The sequence below is a fragment of the Leuciscus leuciscus genome (genome assembly GCF_965113295.1).
Source record: "Leuciscus leuciscus genome assembly, chromosome: 22".
In the NCBI taxonomy this organism is placed as follows: Eukaryota; Metazoa; Chordata; class Actinopteri; order Cypriniformes; family Leuciscidae; genus Leuciscus; species Leuciscus leuciscus.
Window position 1 is genome coordinate 29,839,308 of NC_138746.1, and position 19,154 is coordinate 29,858,461.

Genomic DNA, 19,154 nt, shown 5'->3' on the forward strand with positions numbered 1-19,154 from the left:
TGAGATCAGCATAAAGCCTCCTCATCATCACACGACCCATCGATTCACTGCAGCACAAACACCATCAGCAGACCCAGACCAGACACATAACACGATACTGCTGCTCGATAGAAGCGTTCCCGAAGACATGATGCTTCTCACGCTTCTCTTTATCTCCACGGGTAATATATGTTTTGGTTTTACTGAGCTCCACATTATTGTGTGTGTTATTTCCTTGTAAGAAGTGTGTCATAGCTGCAGTTAATGGCGGAGGGAGTGTTTGGTAAACATGTCATGTAAGTTAGCTGCTAACGTTAGGTTACCGAAAGTCAAGCCCGCTTAAATGGAAATGTTATCTTTGAATACACGTCCTAACTTGTTCTTCTGTTCAAGAAAGCCAGAATAAAGAATCTTATCTAATAATAGCAATATTAATATTGTGTTCCCGTTTTGTTTTTTGCAAATCTTTCGTGTGTTGACGTGCTGTGCTAACTGGCTAACTTAACGTTAACGTTAGGTGAACAACAGACTGCTAGAGCCCAGCCCACGCAACGTTAAGTCTCATGACTTTCCGGTGTTTAAAAAAATATTCGAAATGATTTATTTGCGTTGACTTATCTGGTATTTGGGTTTTTTTTTTATACGCATGTGTGTTTTTGCGCAGTCAGATATTTTTAACCTGTCTAAACTCTGACTAGTGAGTTTTAATCTTTATCTGCCGATTGTTTTGTCTGAAACTGATGTAAATGGGTTGGTTTATTATAGTCATGAATGCATTACATTTTAATTTCGTTTCTTGTACTTAATGTGAATCATGTCCGCATTATGACTCATCACTTCTTATATCGTTCGTCTCGTGCTTGATCGATTTAAATGATTTCATCACATTTATCTCTTTCTTTTGAGCCCTGATAGATGTCCGTGTCTGGATGTTGTTGACACAGTAAATGCAACCTGATTATCAGCGTTGCCTTTATGCTGATGTACTCAGACTGTGTTTTAACTCCAAGTTTTCTTCTTAGATCTGACAAATCAATGACAAATTTTGATATGCGTTATCATTTGTATCCAAGCAAGTGTTGTTGCTTGTCTGTTCTCAGTCCCAGGGATAAGATCTCTGTCCACCAGTGGTTGCCACATCCTCTTCTGTGTTCCTCTTTAGGATTCCTCTTTAGGATTTCTGCTTGCAGTCACTATTTAACTTTTTCTTTTAAATCTTTTTGCAGAGACGTCTGAAAGCATAGTCTTTCATAAATGTTTGGTCAAGTCAGAGCTTCTAGCTTGTGAAAAATGATTTATTAATAAAACCACACATTTCTCTCAACCACAGAATGTTCCACTTCTCAATGACACGCAGTTTTCTCAGTAATTGCACAAGAGGAAGCTGGACGCGATTGGCCAAATAGACCCGGGGCATGACTATTTATAAAAGTTTAGTGAAATGATTTGGCTTTGGCATCTCGAGTATGTGATCATGTTTGCTCTTGACTTATCACTAGGATCACTTTTGCATTTCAGGTAGTTTATCACATTAAGATTATTTTTTTAATGTAACATCAACTGTTTTTGTTTACAACTTTGCTTTATGAAGTTCACTCCAGTGAAATTTAAAAACGTATTCCATGTACTCGGTCTCCATTAAAGGGTTAGTTCACCCAAAAATGAAAATCCTGACAGTAATTACGCACCCTCATGTTGTTCCAACCCCGTAAGACTTTCGTTCCTCTTCAGAACACAAATTAAGATATTTTTGATGAAATCTGCGAGCTGTCTCAGTCCTCCATAGGCTGCTTGGTAATTGATATCTGCCATCCCAGAAAAGTAAGCAAAGACATTGTTAAATTAGTCCAAGTGATTGCAGTGGCTCAACCTTAAGTTTATTAAGCGACGAGAATACTTTTTGTGCCCAAAACCCCCCCAAAAATAACGACTTTATTCAACTATTAATTTTCTTCTTTGTGGGCCTCTGAGTGAGTTCACGTAGTGTAACAGTGCAGCGCATCTGGGTTGTAAGTCAGAACGTAGGCTCACTATTGGCCAACGCTGGTCATGTGTGTGTGATGCTGGCCAATAGTGAGCCTACATTCTGACACACAACCCAGAAGTGCTGCACTGTTACACTACGTGAAGTAATTACTGACAGAATCTTCTTTTTTTTTTAACTAACCCTTTAATATGAGCTCAAACTGCATGTACACATTTATAACAGAATTTGAAAAATGTTGTTTAGAGTAGTTTCTTGTCATTACTTGACATGCTATGTCAACTACACATTCCCACAATGAGTCGACTGTTTTGTCTAGTAGTGATCGGTGATTAAAGCCTGTTTTCTGGATTTAGGCCTATCATAAGTGCTGGTAAAATTTAAGTACTTTATGGTGTGCAGGGCAAAACACTTTCATAACTTGAATGATACCCAGTTTTACAGCCAGTTCTTAGGACATAGTTTATTGCATGGCACTTTCCCATAATCTGTACTTCTGCACCTTCTCGCATATTAAGATATTTTTCTGATTTGATTTTGACCACTAATATGAATTGCAGAGCAGAAGTGAAAGTCTGGTGGTTTAACAAACCGTAGTGTTTTTCATAGGGATGTGCATGACTACTTGAAAATGACAGCTGCAATTGATCATTAAAACGATGATTGCTGTGACTTTAAAAAAATATTACTTTTTTCTGATTGGCTATAGCGGCATTTTGGTAAGTACCCAAAGGTCTAATTGGTTGGCATGGGCATTTAGTGATGCCTGGATGCACTTACATAGACAGTTAAATCTGCTAGATGTGCAGCGCCAATCTGTGGACCAAAATGTCCACCCCTTGCTTTTCATTGGTAATGGTATACTTGGTGCCTTTTGCTTTTGGTTTCTTTGTTTAAAAAGAGTTTAGTCCTTTGGGAATGTTTCCAAGTTTAAGCTGGGAGTACACAGTATGCTTGTATGGTCGCGACTCGTATTGTGTGCTGAGTACCTTTCAAGCTCCTGATCATTTTTAAACTGGTTTAAAAAATTCGGGGAGTCGGCCTGATTTTGACGAGTGCATAGGCTGTCCCCATTGCCAAATCATACACAACAAAGTCATATTATGCTAGATCAATGAATATTATAGCCCAGTGACTTCAACCCTACAGTTTGTGCATACACTCACACACACTCGTGCACACAAAAATACTTTCTAGTGGTGTCATAAGTCATTACAGTAAAATACAAGTGTTAAGTCATTTGTTAGAAGTGCACTTGCTGTTTCACATCTGGGTTTTGTGAACTTGTCTTTTGTACAGTCAGCTATAGAGGGTGATGCTGAGCTGGCAGAAACAGAGACTGGATCATAAGACTGCTCACGCTCCTAGTTTTTGTCAGTGCATGTGTCATATGTCAGATTATCTCGCCTATGAATTTCGGACTGGAGTCTGCAGTTTTTTTTTTTTGCTTTGTTTTTTAATGTTGATTTCAGGAGTAGGAGGAATAATTCAGATCCAAAGCTGCCATTCTGATTGTGCAACTAGAGTTCAGTTTCTTATGATCAGCTCGAAGCGGAAAGAAATCTGCTTTCACTGGCTTCACATGAGCCTGTTTATTCCTGATTTGACTGTTCGTGTCATGGAAAGTTTTAAAGGAACTATAATTAGGCGTTGTACTTGGTGGAATCAGTATTAACTGGCTTAAGTTCTGGGGACTTTCCAGGCACATGCTGTCAAAACTGTAATAAAAAAAAAAAAGAAGAAATTGTGTCCCACACTCCCCACCCCCGTTTTTGTTTCAAATCCAGTTTCAGTTCTGTAAAGTTGCTTTGCTCTAACATCTTAAACTAGTCTCAATAGCAGTTCAGCTCAGAAATTCTGATTGTGAAAGCCTAAAGTTTGAATAACCTGTTATAGATCACCTGGATGCAATTCTACCTGTATACAAAGTTAAAGCGGAAAATTGTTAAAGAGACAGCTTCCTTATTCAACGACAACAATACTACTAGAATACAAAACATGTTCTAAACTTCTTCTTCTTTTCTTTTTAAAATTAAAATTAAGTGTCATAATTTTTGGAAGGCTGATCCGATAAGAAAAATATGGTACAGATAGAAGTGCTATTTGATGTTGCATGGGTCATCTCACATTTGTGTCCATTGCAGCTGTTCGTAACACATCTAATGTTTTCTTGTTAGCTGTGGCGAGTCCCCTGTTGGGTACGGAGCAGTGTGCCCGCGGTCCCCCCTACTGGTGCCAGAATGTCAAGACTGCTTCTCTTTGTGATGCCGTCCAACACTGCCAACAGAATGTGTGGAACAAGCCTCAGATGGTGCGTTGACCTGATTCTCAGAAGCTCTTTAGTATGCCAGTGCATAATTCCTGAGCACTAAGTGTATAAAACCTTTCTTGCAGAAAACTGTGCCATGTGATCTGTGCAAAGAGGTGTTGATGGTGGTGGAGCAGCTTTTGAAGGATAATGCCACAGAGGTATGCAAACATGATAACACTGGTGTTTTGAGTGCTTTTAATGGAGGTCAAAGTCTAAATTCTTATGTTGAATCTAGAGCGAACTCCTCGGATACATGGAGAAGGCCTGTCAGCTGATCCCTGATGAGGGCCTGTCTGGCCAGTGCAAGGAGATTGTTGACAACTACTTCCCCATTCTCATGGGCATCATCCAAGGAGAGCTGGTGAGCTGAATGCTTCCCTTTTAACAATTTCCCTTTTAGTTGATTTGTGATTTGTACATGGTGAGTGTTTAGTAACAGTACTCTTTCAAACACAAGCTGCCTCTTTATGAGCAGAAACACTGACTACGTTTACAAGCTGTTAAAATTCAGGTTATGGTAGGGTTAAGGTCACTATTTGGGTTTCTGAAACATTCAGAATAACCCGTTTACATGCGTGAGTAGAGAGTTACTCCTGTATACATGGAATTTGTAATCAATTGGCAATATCCCGATGTAAACGGCGACGCACGGTTAGCGTCTGGACGTACGGACAACGTTAAGACGCAATGTGCGTCATTTCCGATTCTTCCTGTATCCAAAGGCAACAGCAGCAGCACGCGGATAATGAATAGTTCAGGGCAGATAGCGATCGCCTTTGTTTGCGCTTTCCTCCTCGCTTCAAAAGTGTGGTGCTGTGCTGCGTCTCGCCATGTTTACCTCTACTTGTTTACTTCCGGTATACTGCACGCGGGTTTTTGTATGCGCCGTCTCTACTCAAAAGACCAAGATTCCTTGTGAATAGAACATGCGCAGAACACAAATCAATGTTCCTTTTGATGGTGATATGCCGATACGCGTTTACATGACCAAATATTCGGGTTAGAAAAGGGGTACCCCAGGGATAATATCCGGGTTTTTAAAAACCGGGATATGAGCCCGGGTTTTTGCCGGTGTTTACATGGCCGTGCGCGACCGGGTTATTGCTAATATCCCGGTTTTGAACGGGTTATTGGCTGCATGTAAACGTAGTCAATGATCATGCTTTTACAAACCTATTTGCTTAAAATCAAGCCCAAATTTTACTTCGGTTTTTACGGGTAAACAAGTCTCCGCGTGGCTCAAATTTCTTCACCAGAATATTCTTCGTTCTGCCCGATTTTTGTAACCCTGCGTACTTTGAACACGCAGGTCACACATGTGCATTGAATTTGTTTTGCATTAATCAGTTGTTCCACAAGGTGACAACACTTCCCTGGGACATTGGTTCACGGTAGAAGGCGAGACTAAAGAGACAGAACAAAATCCCGGAGACTGCAACAACATACGCGTGCATTGACTAGGGGTGTGGACGAATAGTAGAATATTTGATCTCTAATTATTATTAAAAAATAAAATACTATTATAACTATAACATTATAGTAAAAAAAAAATTCTAATTTTACATTTAATCTCAACATTAATGTAGTAACAAAGTATATATATATTATTCAACTATTGCTTTGCATAACGATCATTGTATATTACATTTAAAGGGATAATTCACCCAAAAATGAAAATTAGGCCATGAGTTACTCTCCCTCAATCCATCCTTGGTGTATATGACATTCTTCTTTCAGACGAATTCAATCCAAAGTTATATTAATGTCCTGGCTCTTCCAAGCTTTATAACTTTCTGTTTTGAAGTCCATAAAAGTGCCTCTATCCATCATAAAAGTGCTCCACACTGCTCCGGGGGGATAATAAAGGCTTTCTGAAGCAAAGTGATGCGTTTGTGTGAGAAAAATATTCATATTTAATATTGAATAACATAACATGAGTAAAATTCTAGCTTCCGGCCAAACGGCCATACGCAGTCTACTTGCGCAACTTCCACAACTTGTGACGTCAGAAGTAGCGTAAATATCAGCAGTACGTTGCATTACTCGCATAAGTTGTGCTTTACACTCAAGTGGAATCCGTATGTTTGTTTGGCCGGAAGCTAGTTATTTTACTTTATAAAGTTTTAAATATGCATATTTTTCTTACACATGCTTCGCTTCTATCACATGCAAAATCTGAGGTGAATGACATTTTGTTTTCCACTCCAGATATGCACTCTTCAAAACGATATAATTGTAATATGTAACACTAACACGACTATTTTTAGAAAAGCTACGTTTCTTACAAAGCAAAACATTAAATGTGCAAAAAATGTAACTACTAGTATTTCCAAGTCGACGAGCACCAGTATCGTTAAGTGACTATTCGAATAGTCTCGCACATGCTGATAATTAAATGCCTAATATTAGCTGATATGCTAATATCTCATTTGACTATTACATCAGACCCTATAAGACCTTATGTAGCCCCTCCACTTTTCAGCGCTGTGCTCGTTGTCTCTTGCCTTCAGGTCTGTATTTTCACAGCGATCTTGCGTATTTATAAATGAACGGCTTGTTTTAAAATCTTCCCTGTCTACTGACATTAAGACATTAAAAATCTGCTTTAAACATTACAATCCTCATGATAATTTTCGTTAACTTTGCATTAATTAAATCCACTTCAAAAGCTAATTTCTCCTGGACAGCAATGCCATAGAAATATACAGAGCGACCGCAAAAACGGAAGTTCAAAGACAGTATTCTTAAGATGGCTGCACCCTTGTTTCTCTGGCGCATAAGGTCTATAGAGTGCACCACTTCATCAGAACGTTGATTGTGGCTTTTACAAAACCAAATAGAGAAGTTGGTCTAACAATGGAAATCGTTTTATTCTCAACTGCAGTAAAAGAACTGGGGAAAATTGAAGCTAAACTCACACATTTTCTTGACTCCAAAACTAACTAAAAGCTTTAGTGTGACTAGACTTTAAATAGATAACCATCTTATCAGCGCTAGACCAAAGCAGCCTTTGTGTTATGGTCTCTTCCTTCCTGTTGAGCCTCATCAGTCACAATCCTCTTTAAAGAACTGAAGGGGGTCAGTGTATTCAGCTGCAGATCCTCTTTGTGTGTATCATGTTTGACAATGCTTCTGTTGTCCTTCATCTTGCAGGATGACCCCGGTGTGGTGTGTGCTGCTATGGGCCTGTGTGTGTCCCAGCAGGCAGGTCTGGCTAAAGCTCAGCTCATGTCCAACGAGATCCCCCAAGTGGAACTGAACCAGCATGAACTGAACCCCTTCCTGCTCAACATCCCCCAGCTGCTCTACCCCCAAGAGAAAGTCAAGGAGAGCTCAAAACAGGTGAAGCTGTCACACGCCTGTTTTAATGGGGATAAAAAGCCATGGGGATTCTAAATGTTGAACTTGATGAATATTATGTAGTGTTGCCATTAGGGATGTAAACGATTAATCGACGATCGATTAATTGTCTAATACATTTAATCGATACAACTTATCGATCATCGATTAAGCAAGTTCATGCGTGTGCGTGCTGCTCAACCGCGAAACAAAGCGAGCGCGTTTTGTTTGGGACCATTTTACACCTTAATCATGACTAAGTTTGCGTGTTCATTCGCAGCCTTTTGTTTTTTGCAAATGTAAGTTGTAATAGTGTTTATTTTGTGTATGCCTATCTTTATCTGATTTATCTTATATTGGATGCATTTGTACCCCTTGAATTAACGCTGTAGTAAAGCGTGATCCGCTTCAGCGCGCGCAGCTCAAACGGCAATGCACGACTAATTATGACTATTGGGACTGTTATATTACATAACATTATAAAGAGAACAATATTGTAATAAAACATTGTGAATTATTTGAGTTTAGTTGCCGTGTCGCTCCAGGAAGAGCGCGTCCACAACATGAGTCATTCTGAATGAATGGCACGTAACTTAGTTCAAGTTCACTTGTGCATTCACGTCATTTTGTGCAGAAATAATTTGTAATGTTTATTTTGAATATATCTGATAAATCTCATATAGGATGCGTTTCTTTGAGTTAAATAACGCGCTAGCAAAGAGCTCCAGTTTAACTGCCTATTCATTCAGCGCGCGCAGCTCAAACAGTAATGCATGACTAATAATAACAATGAATAATTAGGGACTAATATATTACTTAACATGAGAACACTATTGTATTAAATCGTTGTGAATGAATGCATTGGGTTTAGTTGCCGTCTTCAGTGCGTTGTTCCAGGGAGAGCACGTCCACAACACTCACACATTCTAAGAACGCATCTGAGGCGGCGTTGGTGACACGTTGTATTAGTAGTAGTCATTATATTTGATAATTAAATAATTTAATTAAATGATCAATCACATCAAAACATTTTACAATCCTACTAGCCCTTTATTTAGATTAAAAAAACCATTCTCATTCATTTGGTGAGGAACATAGCGTTTTGAGCAGGATTTGCAGACCCTGTCATGCTGTGGCTATATCCACTGGAGCAGATGCATATTGCAGTATTAAGGCTAACGATTAATTGATCGTTAATTTAAACGACGATCGATCATGGGAATTTGTGAAAATTGACATCCCTAGTTGCCATGAATGTGTCATCCTGTATGTTCCCTAACTGGCTGGTTTTCTCTTCTGTGTGCAGATGAGTGGAGATGTAGTGTGCAAGGACTGTGTTACGTTCCTCACTGACACTCAGGAGGAGGCCAAAGCCAACGCCTCATTTATCAGCGCTCTGATCGCACAAGTGGAGAGCCAGTGTGAGCTTCTGGGACCTGGCATGTCTGACATGGTGAGAACATGAGCATTGAGTTTACGGAGTTTGTGTGCTCAACGTAAAGCTGCCATGCTTTGGTGTGCATTGCATGTCTGGTACATATCTTGCTATCTTATCTTTGTTTTTTTGTTTGTTTTTTTAACAGTGCAAAGAGTACATCAGCCAGTACGGCCCACTGGTCTTTCAACAGCTCATGTCTATGGTAAGTCATTTTGCATAAAATGTCTTCTCATTTGTGTAGGCATTTCAGTAGTTTCATTCTTCCATTCTTCACTCCCAAAATGGAATTTGAGTTCCACTCTTGTGGCACACCACAGTGAGTTATAAAGGGGTCATATGAGGAATCAAATTTTAATATACTTATCATAGTGTGCTCTATAATTTCCAGAACTCTACTTTCTCCCCAGCGAAAGCGCATTTATTGGAAGTTGGATTAGTTTAAAAATCAAACACTTTTGCAGCTCTCTTGCAGGTGCATATTAAATGCAAATTTGGGAATTTAAATTAACTAGGTTGAAACTTCAAGTTCTCCTGTTTAAAATGATATATGGCACTGACTGCTATAATGGGTTAGAAAAACAAAGAAAAGTACAGGTGAGTCAGGTGCCCCAAAAATGTTCTAGGTCTTTAAGGGTTAACATGAACTAACAATGAATAATACGTCTAAAGCATTGATAATCATAGTTAATTTCCTCATTTACCAACACATGATTTAAATCAAAAGTTGTATCTGCTAATATTTAATGGACCTAAGCTAACATGATCAATGAAGAGTTATTTTCATTAACGGTCACAAAGGTTAACAAATGTACAGTAACAAATGTATTGCTCATTGTTATTTAATGTTAGTAAATGCATTAAACAACATTAACGGAACCTTGTTGTAAAGTATTACCCATTTCAGCAAAGTGCTTTCAACATTCAGAAACTTTGTCCGGCCTTGTTTATACTTCCTAAGCAGGAAGAGTAGAGTAAATACTCCAATCATTTTAGTTCTGAGGTTTAGGAATAAAAAGTGAAATGAGTCTGTGTGGAGCACCTGCGGTCTTTGAAGGATCCTAGTGTTACAAAGGAGCAGCTGAAGTTTGTCTCGAACGGGATCCCAAGTCATTTCACATTGATGCCTATTATTATATTGTCACGGTATAATGCAGAATTTGCAACTAGGCTGATACTGAAAGAGGGGGATAAAAACTGTTGGGATTGTTTAGTCTATAATGCAAAGAGGGTGTTTCTATTAAAGGCACAAGCAGCAAAAAGCATCCTGTTTAAAGGGTCAAAGAGAGGGTGGAAAATGGTCGTGAAAATGAATTCTGACCGCTGCATAAATGACTAGCTTTTATAAGTGGACCGCAGGAGGAAAACACTATTAAAATATGACCCCTTTAATTTGTAGAGCTTGTTGGAAATGAACAAAGCTGCTTGTGTTCCCTTTTCCTGTTAAGACTCTCTGCCTGTCTGCCAGCTTAATCCACATCTCTAATCACTTGTCTTTTTTTTTTCTCCCCATTCTTTACTCCCACCTTCATTTTTTCTTTTTTTCTTGTGGTTTTGTTTGCTCTGGTCTTCAGGAGCAGGTAGGTTTCTCTGAGCTGCTAGTCTCATCTAGCTTGTCTTTCAATCTGTCCTGTGGCTAATCACCTGTGCTGTTTTCTAATCCAAGCCACCATTGCTAATCTGTGCTGTTGTGTAGAATAGCCACTCACACGTTCTTAAAATAGACCTAACCTTGAGGGTTTCATGTTTGTTTGATTGTAGATGTAGTACCAGAGTGATCTTCAATTTATCATAACATTTGTCACACATAATGCACTATCTGTGAGCAGGGTTGGGAACCATGTACTGGTTATTATTCAGTAACTGGTTCTATTTAACAAAAGATCATTAATTTCCATGCAATTTTTGCTCCTCATTCTTCACCAGAAGGATGGAAGTGACACTAAAATCTCGTTTCCTGAATGTCATTCAGTGGCAATCAAAAATAAGACTACACAATTCCACTAACATGTAAACTGGCATGTCAATCATCCTCTACTTTTCATTTAATCTATATTTTCCTGCTGTATTGGAGAGAAGTAGCACATTGATCTGCCAGTCGTGGGTCTTTTATGTGGAGAATTCTCATATTCTTGAATAATGATGCATTAAGTTAATGGCCAAATGGATCTTTTATAAAAGTTCATGTTGCAAATGAAATCAGATGAAAAATAATTCAGGTTAAATGTTTATTAGTCACTCAAACCCCTTTATCTAAACCTCTCCACTTAACCATTGGTCGTGCACATCCGCCATGTTTGCAGTTTAACACTTTATTCGTGTATGTAGTTCTGAACTTAATCCTCCTCCAAAGCACAATGGGTTGTGGGCAATATTAGTGTGCACGGATCCACACTTCGAAAAAACAGAAATAATAGACCATCTGGGGACTTTTGCCATACTCTTTTCAACATGCTATGCTTTGGGATACACTTATTTCGCATACTATTTAGGGAACAAAATGTATTCAGTTAACTCTTGAAGGCGTTTTTAACAAAGTTAATCATATGGTTTGAGAGTTTAGTAAAAATAAATTGTAAACACCTGATAGTTTTACCATAAATTTATCGCCATGAAAATAGCGACAGAAGCTGGCCTGGCGTGTATTTATAAAAAAAAAGGATGGACACGTCACAGTCTGCACATTTGGACACGGGCAATTTATGTGTTTGAATTGGTCTTGCATTGACTCCCTCAGTGACCGAATCGGTCTGAACGAATCTGGACTTGGGGCCTGTCCCAATACCCACACTTACAGTTTTTACACTCCTCTATTTGCATGATGTGTTTCTGGTATTTAACCAGTGTTCAAGTGGGTGTGCGGAACTCTTATCTGATGGGACACACTTATAGTGATGACGTTTTTACGGAGCTGTATTTACACATTTTGATTTTCAATACTGTAAATATCTGAACCGTCATCAATAGGTAACGGGCGACAGTTTATTAATTGTGGTGCTTTTAATTGACCAAATCAATTGCAAACATTTTAAATGCCTCTCATCTCTCTGCACCAATAAAATGTGCAAAACTTTAGTTTTACTACCAAATTAAATGTAATGTCTAATTAATTTAAATTAACTGCAAAGTTTTCCTCAATCTCACGATATCGGGTCATGTGAGTTTTTAAACATGATGAATGATGGGTATTAGATATAGTATGGCATTAATGTGCGTTAAGGGCACAGAGTTTTGAGTTTTATCCGACATGGGACAGTCTTGTGCGCTCACCGGTGTGTGCATGTCATCTCAAGTGACTAAGACCATGAGTGTGGGTGTTGGGAAAGGCCCTTAAAGTAAGTTGCCTTTGTGTCCAATTACTAAAAGAATTGTTAACTCAATCATTTGAGAACTGATTAACCGTTATTCACTTAACCACATGAGTTAGATGAACAAGTTGGTTCATCAGATCACACTTGCACATGTGGTAGTCCTCAGACTGGCAGGGTGATGTGGGATACTGTGGGCATGAGGTGGAGCAGGATCATGGGTAATCTGTTAGTCAGAGGGATGCTGCATGATGATCCTAGATGTTGTATTAGCAACAGTCAGTGCATGCCTGAGACTCTGCTCATGTTGACACGTCATGTTACTCAGTGAGTGTCTGTGCCTCCTACCATTTCTCCAGCAACCCAAGGATATCTGTGCTCGAGCTGGCTTCTGCCCCATCAAGAAGTCTTCTGTGCCCATGGAGATGCTGATGCCTGCCAAATCCATCCCTGCCAAATCCATCCCTGCAGTCAAGATGTTTCCTGCAACCAAACTGGAAACACCTGTCCTATCCAAGCCTGCTAAGGTACAAAATATAGCTTCTGCATTCTTAAGAAAGTAGGAACCATCCATACGTTAGGATCAATGTTGTGGGTTTTTTTTTCTTCAATTTTGATAATGTAAATGAACTGACTACAAGTTGTTGGCAATAAATGTGAGCTCTAAATATTCAAATAAAACTCGAGTAGGGAAGCTGTGTAAAAATGTAGGCTGTTTTCTTGATGCACATGCATTTGTTTTTAGAATCTGGTGCGAGTGCGTGACTCTCCTCAGTGTGCCATCTGTGAGTTTGTGATGAAGGAACTTGAGAGCATGATTGAGGATCACACATCTGAGGTATGAAGCCAACATTGACAATCTTAATTTTACGAGTTTAAAAACCTCATTTCGATGCTACAACAAATAACGGAGAGTACCAGTAGAGTACATGGAAATAAATTAGGCAAGCGAGATGTCGAGGGTTGATAAAGCCAGCGAGGCAACCTTATCAGCAGGTGGGACTGATGTAAAAAGGTCTTCATTCATTGAAGAGAAAGCACATTTATTAAAGTGTAATGGCATGCATGCTGGTTTTTGCAGCATTGGCCAACAAGCCGCTGCAAAAAAAAGTCCATCACAGTTGGAGACTAACAATCTTTAAAAAAACTAAATCTTGTTTTAATTTGCTTTCGTTTATCTTCAAAACAATTGGAAGATATTTTTTTGTGACACCTGGGGCCTTTACAATGAAGCGCCGTTACAGGATTGGTTTCAAGTTGACGACCAGCATCTGTGACAAAGCCTGATTGGGTTGATTTGGTTATCAACTTTGTCAACTCTGGTATTGATCCTGAGCTCATGGTTAACTATGGCGTGTGTACATGAAAGTGTGAGATCAGTAGCAGTGACTTAGTGCAGCAGATGTTCACTTTGCTGACAGCTGATTGGTCCAATTTTGGTTTGACCTCTTACCCAGAACAAAACCTGCCTCCAAACAGGTTAGCACTATGGCGTCGAACACTGGTATAAGACTCCATGGTACTTTCAACCAAGGGTTGCCACAAACTAATGGCGAAAAACAAATTCATGATGCAGTCCCCTGGACTTGTCCCTCATTGAAAGTCTACCCAAAACATTTGCTTTAAATCTGTGATGCAAGTAGACGGGATTCCCCTGTTGAAGCTGACATTTGTTGTGAATTTTTAGGCAGAGATTGTGCAGGCTGTGGAGAAAGTCTGCAATATTTTGCCATCCTCACTCACGGCTCAGTGCAAGGACCTTATTGAGACCTACGGGCAGGCCATCATTGATCTGCTTGTGCAGGAGGCGGATCCCAAAACACTCTGCTCTTTACTCGCGCTCTGCAATGGGGTCAGCCATGTCCGTAAGTGATGTTTGTTTTCTGCATAATGTTCCATTTTGTTTCTCTGTTGGATGCAAGACATTTCCATTATTGCCTTGCTCTTGCTTATTTGTCCTGTCTTGCAGCTGTAATGGAAAAGGAACAGTTTGAGGCGGGTGGTTTCTGTGACGTGTGTAAGATGGCAGTGCGTTATGTGGACGGGATCCTGGAGCAGAACGCCACTCAGGCAGAGATTGAGGAGGCCGTGATGAAGGTCTGCAGCTTCCTGCCTGAAGCAGTCAGAGATCAGGTACATCAAACCTGTCATTATTCTTACATCCGTACTTCACACTTGCAGTACTTCCAACAGAACCACAAATGATTGATTACAATTCAGTTGAAATGTGTCACCACTGAGCTGTTGTCTAACTTCATGTAGGGCACTATGAAATCTGTTTTACTTTACCCAAATTAATTTTGTCCATTTTAATGATTTAATTCAAAGCATGTCTAATCAACTGAATTTATGAAACTTTAACAATTTAATAATATATTCATGTTTACTATAATAGGGCCCTATGAATAAAAAAAAAAAATAATTCCATTAATTACTATTACTTGAAGTATGTTCTACTGTACAATAGTAATTTGTCAATTTCAAATTAAATCATACTTTTTAAGTTTGTGTATCTGATGGTAGTTTTATAAAACAAATGATGAAATGCTGGTGAAGTGACTCTGGAGATCAAGTTCATGTGGAATGTCTACATATAGACAGTGAGACTTGATATTCACAGACACTTTTCCATATTGTGATTTGATAATGTACAGCCCTACTTTTTTCGATCCAAGTTTTGCCAAATTCCATGTCATACTGTGAATGCCGTTTCATGACTGGTTTCTGTCCGTGCTTTCCACATCACATAAATCATAGGGCTCTAAACATGCCGTGTGTATCATTCACTTTGCAAAAGCTGGTACTTGTTAGTGAATTGATTTGAACAGCATTGAGAATCAGACACTGATTTATACAGGCTGTGTGTTAGGCTTGCTGTGGTAGTCGATGTGTGTACACGGTTTTTGGCCGTACACTGACTGCATTACTTGCCCACTGCGGCAACTGAACTAATTTTTAATTTCTATAAAAAAGCTAAACGACAGTTAGACAACGGACGCTACAATTATAAACCGAAAGAGTCTGCTCCTCTTCATACAGCACAAGCTGCAGAGTCACAGCCGGAGTCAGATTTCACTTATGATAGGAGAGTAAAGGGAGATGACTGAAAAGATGATGGCGAAGGATTAGCACGCCATATACTGACCTTCATTATAGGCCTATATACAGATTTCCAAATGAAAAGAGCATTCATTCAAATGCGATTCCTCTCTCCCTGTGTTATGGCAAGTTTATATACTGGTGTGTAAATATCCCTACGGTGTATGTGACTGCTCTCCTCTCCGCAGTGTAACCAGCTCATCGAGCAGTACGAGCCTCTGCTGGTGCAGCTGCTGCTCCAGACACTCGACCCTGACTTCGTCTGCATGGTAAGATTGAAGATTTACACTGCTCTCTCAAACTCCAATCATGTGATCAAATGATGAGCCCAGACTGAGGTGCTGTTGTTGTTTGTGGATCCAGAAACTGGGAGCATGTCCTGAGGCTGTGCAGAGGCTGCTGGGAATGGAGCGGTGCAGCTGGGGACCAGCATACTGGTGTAAGAATGTGCAGACCGCCGCTCGCTGTAATGTGAGTATTGCCTTTCCGGCTCCAGAAGATGCACATTCATGTGTGGAGCATATAATATTGTCTTACACCACAACAGGCTGTGATGTAAATGAAGCTTCGGTGTTTGTGTGTCGTAGGCCATGGACCACTGCAGGCGTCACGTGTGGAACTGAAGGATGAGGAGAACGTTCCAGAACAATCTTGGGAAACTAAAGGAGAATTGCTGTAGCGCTGCTTTTCTGTTTTGAAATCAATACCTGGGTTTTCTTTTAATAAGTGACATTTGAAATTGATCTGTCACATCTAATTTAACAGCCTTGTTTCAGGGGAAAGAAAGCTTTTACTGAAAGGACATGTACACTTTTGAGGGGGCAGGGGTCTGGAGGGAGGTGTGACTGGCAGGTGTAGATATATGAGAAATACTTGCACTGAAACTGGAATTATTATTTTTTAGTGTTTAAGTTGTACAATCCTTTAAATATGCACATAGCATCTGAGAGTTGCAAGAGAACTTTATATGGAAATAGATTGTGCCTTTTAATGGAAGAGGTGGTCTGAGACCCCTGAGAATAAAGATGAAATGATTTAGGATGCTCTAATATGCCTGCCTCCCTTTTTAACTGCAAATACACCTGCAAGGCCAGTGATTTAAACTTTTACTTTTAATGGGTGACATTTTGGTCCTAATATAAGTTGATTCTCTAACTTTGTCATTTTGTGTTTGTTATTAATGAGCTGATGGGGAAAGTGATGTTGACATTCATTTGATCCACTAATCCCTCACTGATTTATCAGTCACTGCTCCCTATGTCAAATTTTATCCTTATGCTTCACACTGTTCAGACTGAGCCTTTGTTTTTAAAAAATAAAAATTAAACCTCAAACCCCTTCTCTGTGGCTTCTTTGTTTTTAAATGCCTTTTTTTCTTTTCTTTTTTTTCTCTGTATAATGTATAAACAGTAATTTAAAGTAATAACTTGATCTTACAATGTAAGCATGACTTTTCCAATAATTTAGTCTGCTTAAACCCGGCCCTTTCTAAAGTTGTGAGCATATTTACCATTGCTTGCTGAAATTACACTTGAGGTTGAAGTTTGCAGATTTTGTGTTAAAGTTAAAGTGTTAAAGTTGGTCATGCAAATTCACCACGATGAAAAAACACCCCAGAAAGTTACTTGTTTTGAGTGTCTGTGTGAGCAGTGCTTCAAGAATTGTTACATTGACAATAGACCTTTTTATTTTGTCTCTGATTTCTGGTCAAAAGTTTTAATAATATGATCACACCTCAAAAGCAAATTCACATTCAGATCTGCCTCCATTTGAGTGCAACGTCCACCTCTCCACTGATGGATAAAGCTAAGGCTGTGTTTAATTCCCTTGCTAACTTCCATCTTGTTAATTCAGATGTACATCATGGCATGAGAGTGCCCACTACTGGCTGAACCCTTGCAATGTGTTTAAAGGGATAGTTCACTTTGAAATAAATTTTTGGTATGTTTTAGCTTACCTCAAGGGCATCCAAGATGTAGGTGTCTTTTTTTCCGCAGTAGTTTCAATTTTGATATTTTTAGGTCAAACCGTTCTTGTCTGTCAGTCATATAATGCAGGTCTATGGTCATTATCTCAAAGAGCATGCACAGAGTCCAAATTAAAACAATTCCCCGTCGTCCAAATTAAACAATTCCCCATCGTAAGTACACATTGATGGCCTAAGACACGAAACGAGCGGTTTGTGTGAGAAAACGAACAGTATTTATATCGTTTTTACCATTTATACACAGCCATGTCCGAGTGATCTGATCTGACGTGTGCGCAGACTGGTGCATAGATATATACACACTAGATGTCGCCTTGTCTACGGCAGTTCATTGGAACGAATGTCTTTAAGGCGACATCTAGTGTATATATCTATGCACCAGTCTGCGTACACGTCAGATCAGATCACTCGGACATGGCTGTGTATAAGTGGTAAAAACGATATAAATACTGTTCGTTTTCTCACACAAACCGCTGTGTGCATGCTCTTTGAGACAGTGACCATAGACCTGCATTATATGACTGACAGACATGAATGGTTTGACCTAAAAATATCAAAATTGAAACTACTGCGGAAAAAAAGACACCTACATCTTGGATGCCCTTGAGGTAAGCTAAAACATACCAAAAATTAATTTCAAAGTGAACCATCCCTTTAAATGGATGCACTAAGACCTTGATCACCTGGACTTGAGCAGATTTATATAAAAATGTTCCTTTATAAATGAGGCAACATTCTACAGGCCTGTTTGTATGCTTTGGCTATTAAATGTAATAAATATTTAAATATAATTTAAAAAATACACAAACGAAAACAATACAATGAACTATAACTGTAAGAAACTCAGCTTAAGGTAGTTACAAATATTAATGGGGTTAAATGTAAAAATAACTCTAATATCATTCACTAGAGTTGTGGGGGTAAATTAAAGGCAATATGCTGTGATGTTGCATTGTGGTCTATGGATCTGCCTGAGGTTTACATCTCAAGTAGACTTGATCCCTCTGTCAAAATCGAGGGGTCGAGGGTCTGTCAAAATAAACTCTCAAAATTCCCAACAACTTAAAATTCTTGAAATCACATCAGTTTCCCTTCATTTTCAATATTTTGCAGTAATTCTCAAAATACACTTACTGTATTTAAGTAAATCATGTTGGGGGGAAAAGTGTATCAAAGGTTTTTACTAATAGTTTTAGTAATTTAGCAACCTTGGCAAAGATGCAGCATGTGTCAAAAAGATGAAAACAATACAATTTGGCTTTAAAAAATTTGCCAAACAAATAAAATCACATTTAAGGCATTAAATCATAATATACTTTTTCAGGTCCACAGCATCTGTATTCAGTTCACAACAAATGAAAAATGTACAAATATTCATATAATTTTATACTTCACATCACAGGTATTTTCAGAGGTAGAAGATATGAGATAACCGAGGTAGAGTTATGTGGATGCTGTGTAAGGCTGACATTTCAGTCTTTTATGGTTGAAAAGCTGAAAACTAATTTCCTGATTTCAGGGTTCAGAATTTTAAAAAACAGAACCAGTGTCATTGCATCACTTCCAGCGATTGATCCGACGCAGTTGCACGTACGCCAGAATCAGAAACACGATCATAATGCCTGTCAGAGCTACCTGGTTCTGCCAAAAACCCCAAGTGCTGTGGTCGATCTCTTGATGATCCAGGTACATGTCTCCTGTCATCCTGCCGG

The 19,154-nt window shown here is 39.0% G+C and overlaps 2 protein-coding genes and 1 long non-coding RNA gene across 6 annotated transcripts in view; 1 reads left to right on the forward strand and 2 right to left on the reverse strand.

The window, feature by feature from the left end:
- psap (prosaposin) lies at positions 1-16,793 on the forward strand. Its single transcript, XM_082154623.1, has 14 exons — positions 1-161; positions 4,141-4,274; positions 4,358-4,432; positions 4,510-4,635; positions 7,428-7,616; positions 8,920-9,066; positions 9,197-9,253; positions 12,716-12,883; positions 13,102-13,194; positions 14,044-14,221; positions 14,326-14,489; positions 15,644-15,724; positions 15,819-15,926; positions 16,043-16,793. The coding sequence occupies exons 1-14, from the start codon at positions 128-130 to the stop codon at positions 16,076-16,078; spliced, it is 1,590 nt and encodes a 529-aa protein (XP_082010749.1). The 5' UTR covers positions 1-127; the 3' UTR covers positions 16,079-16,793.
- The window catches only part of LOC309487122, a 66,108-nt gene continuing 63,299 nt past the window's right edge, over positions 16,346-19,154 (reverse strand). The window contains exon 2 of the long non-coding RNA XR_014201760.1: positions 16,346-18,055. This is a non-coding gene — a long non-coding RNA (uncharacterized lncRNA). The remainder of the gene's footprint in view (positions 18,056-19,154) is intronic.
- The window catches only part of abcg2c (ATP-binding cassette, sub-family G (WHITE), member 2c), a 21,288-nt gene continuing 18,479 nt past the window's right edge, over positions 16,346-19,154 (reverse strand). For 3 of the 4 annotated variants that reach the window (XM_082154610.1, XM_082154612.1, XM_082154611.1), the window contains exon 16: positions 16,346-19,147. In XM_082154610.1, the coding sequence (XP_082010736.1) occupies positions 19,000-19,147 (148 nt within the window). In that variant the 3' untranslated portion in view covers positions 16,346-18,999. The remainder of the gene's footprint in view (positions 19,148-19,154) is intronic. The other variant, XR_014201754.1, reaches the window with a different exon arrangement.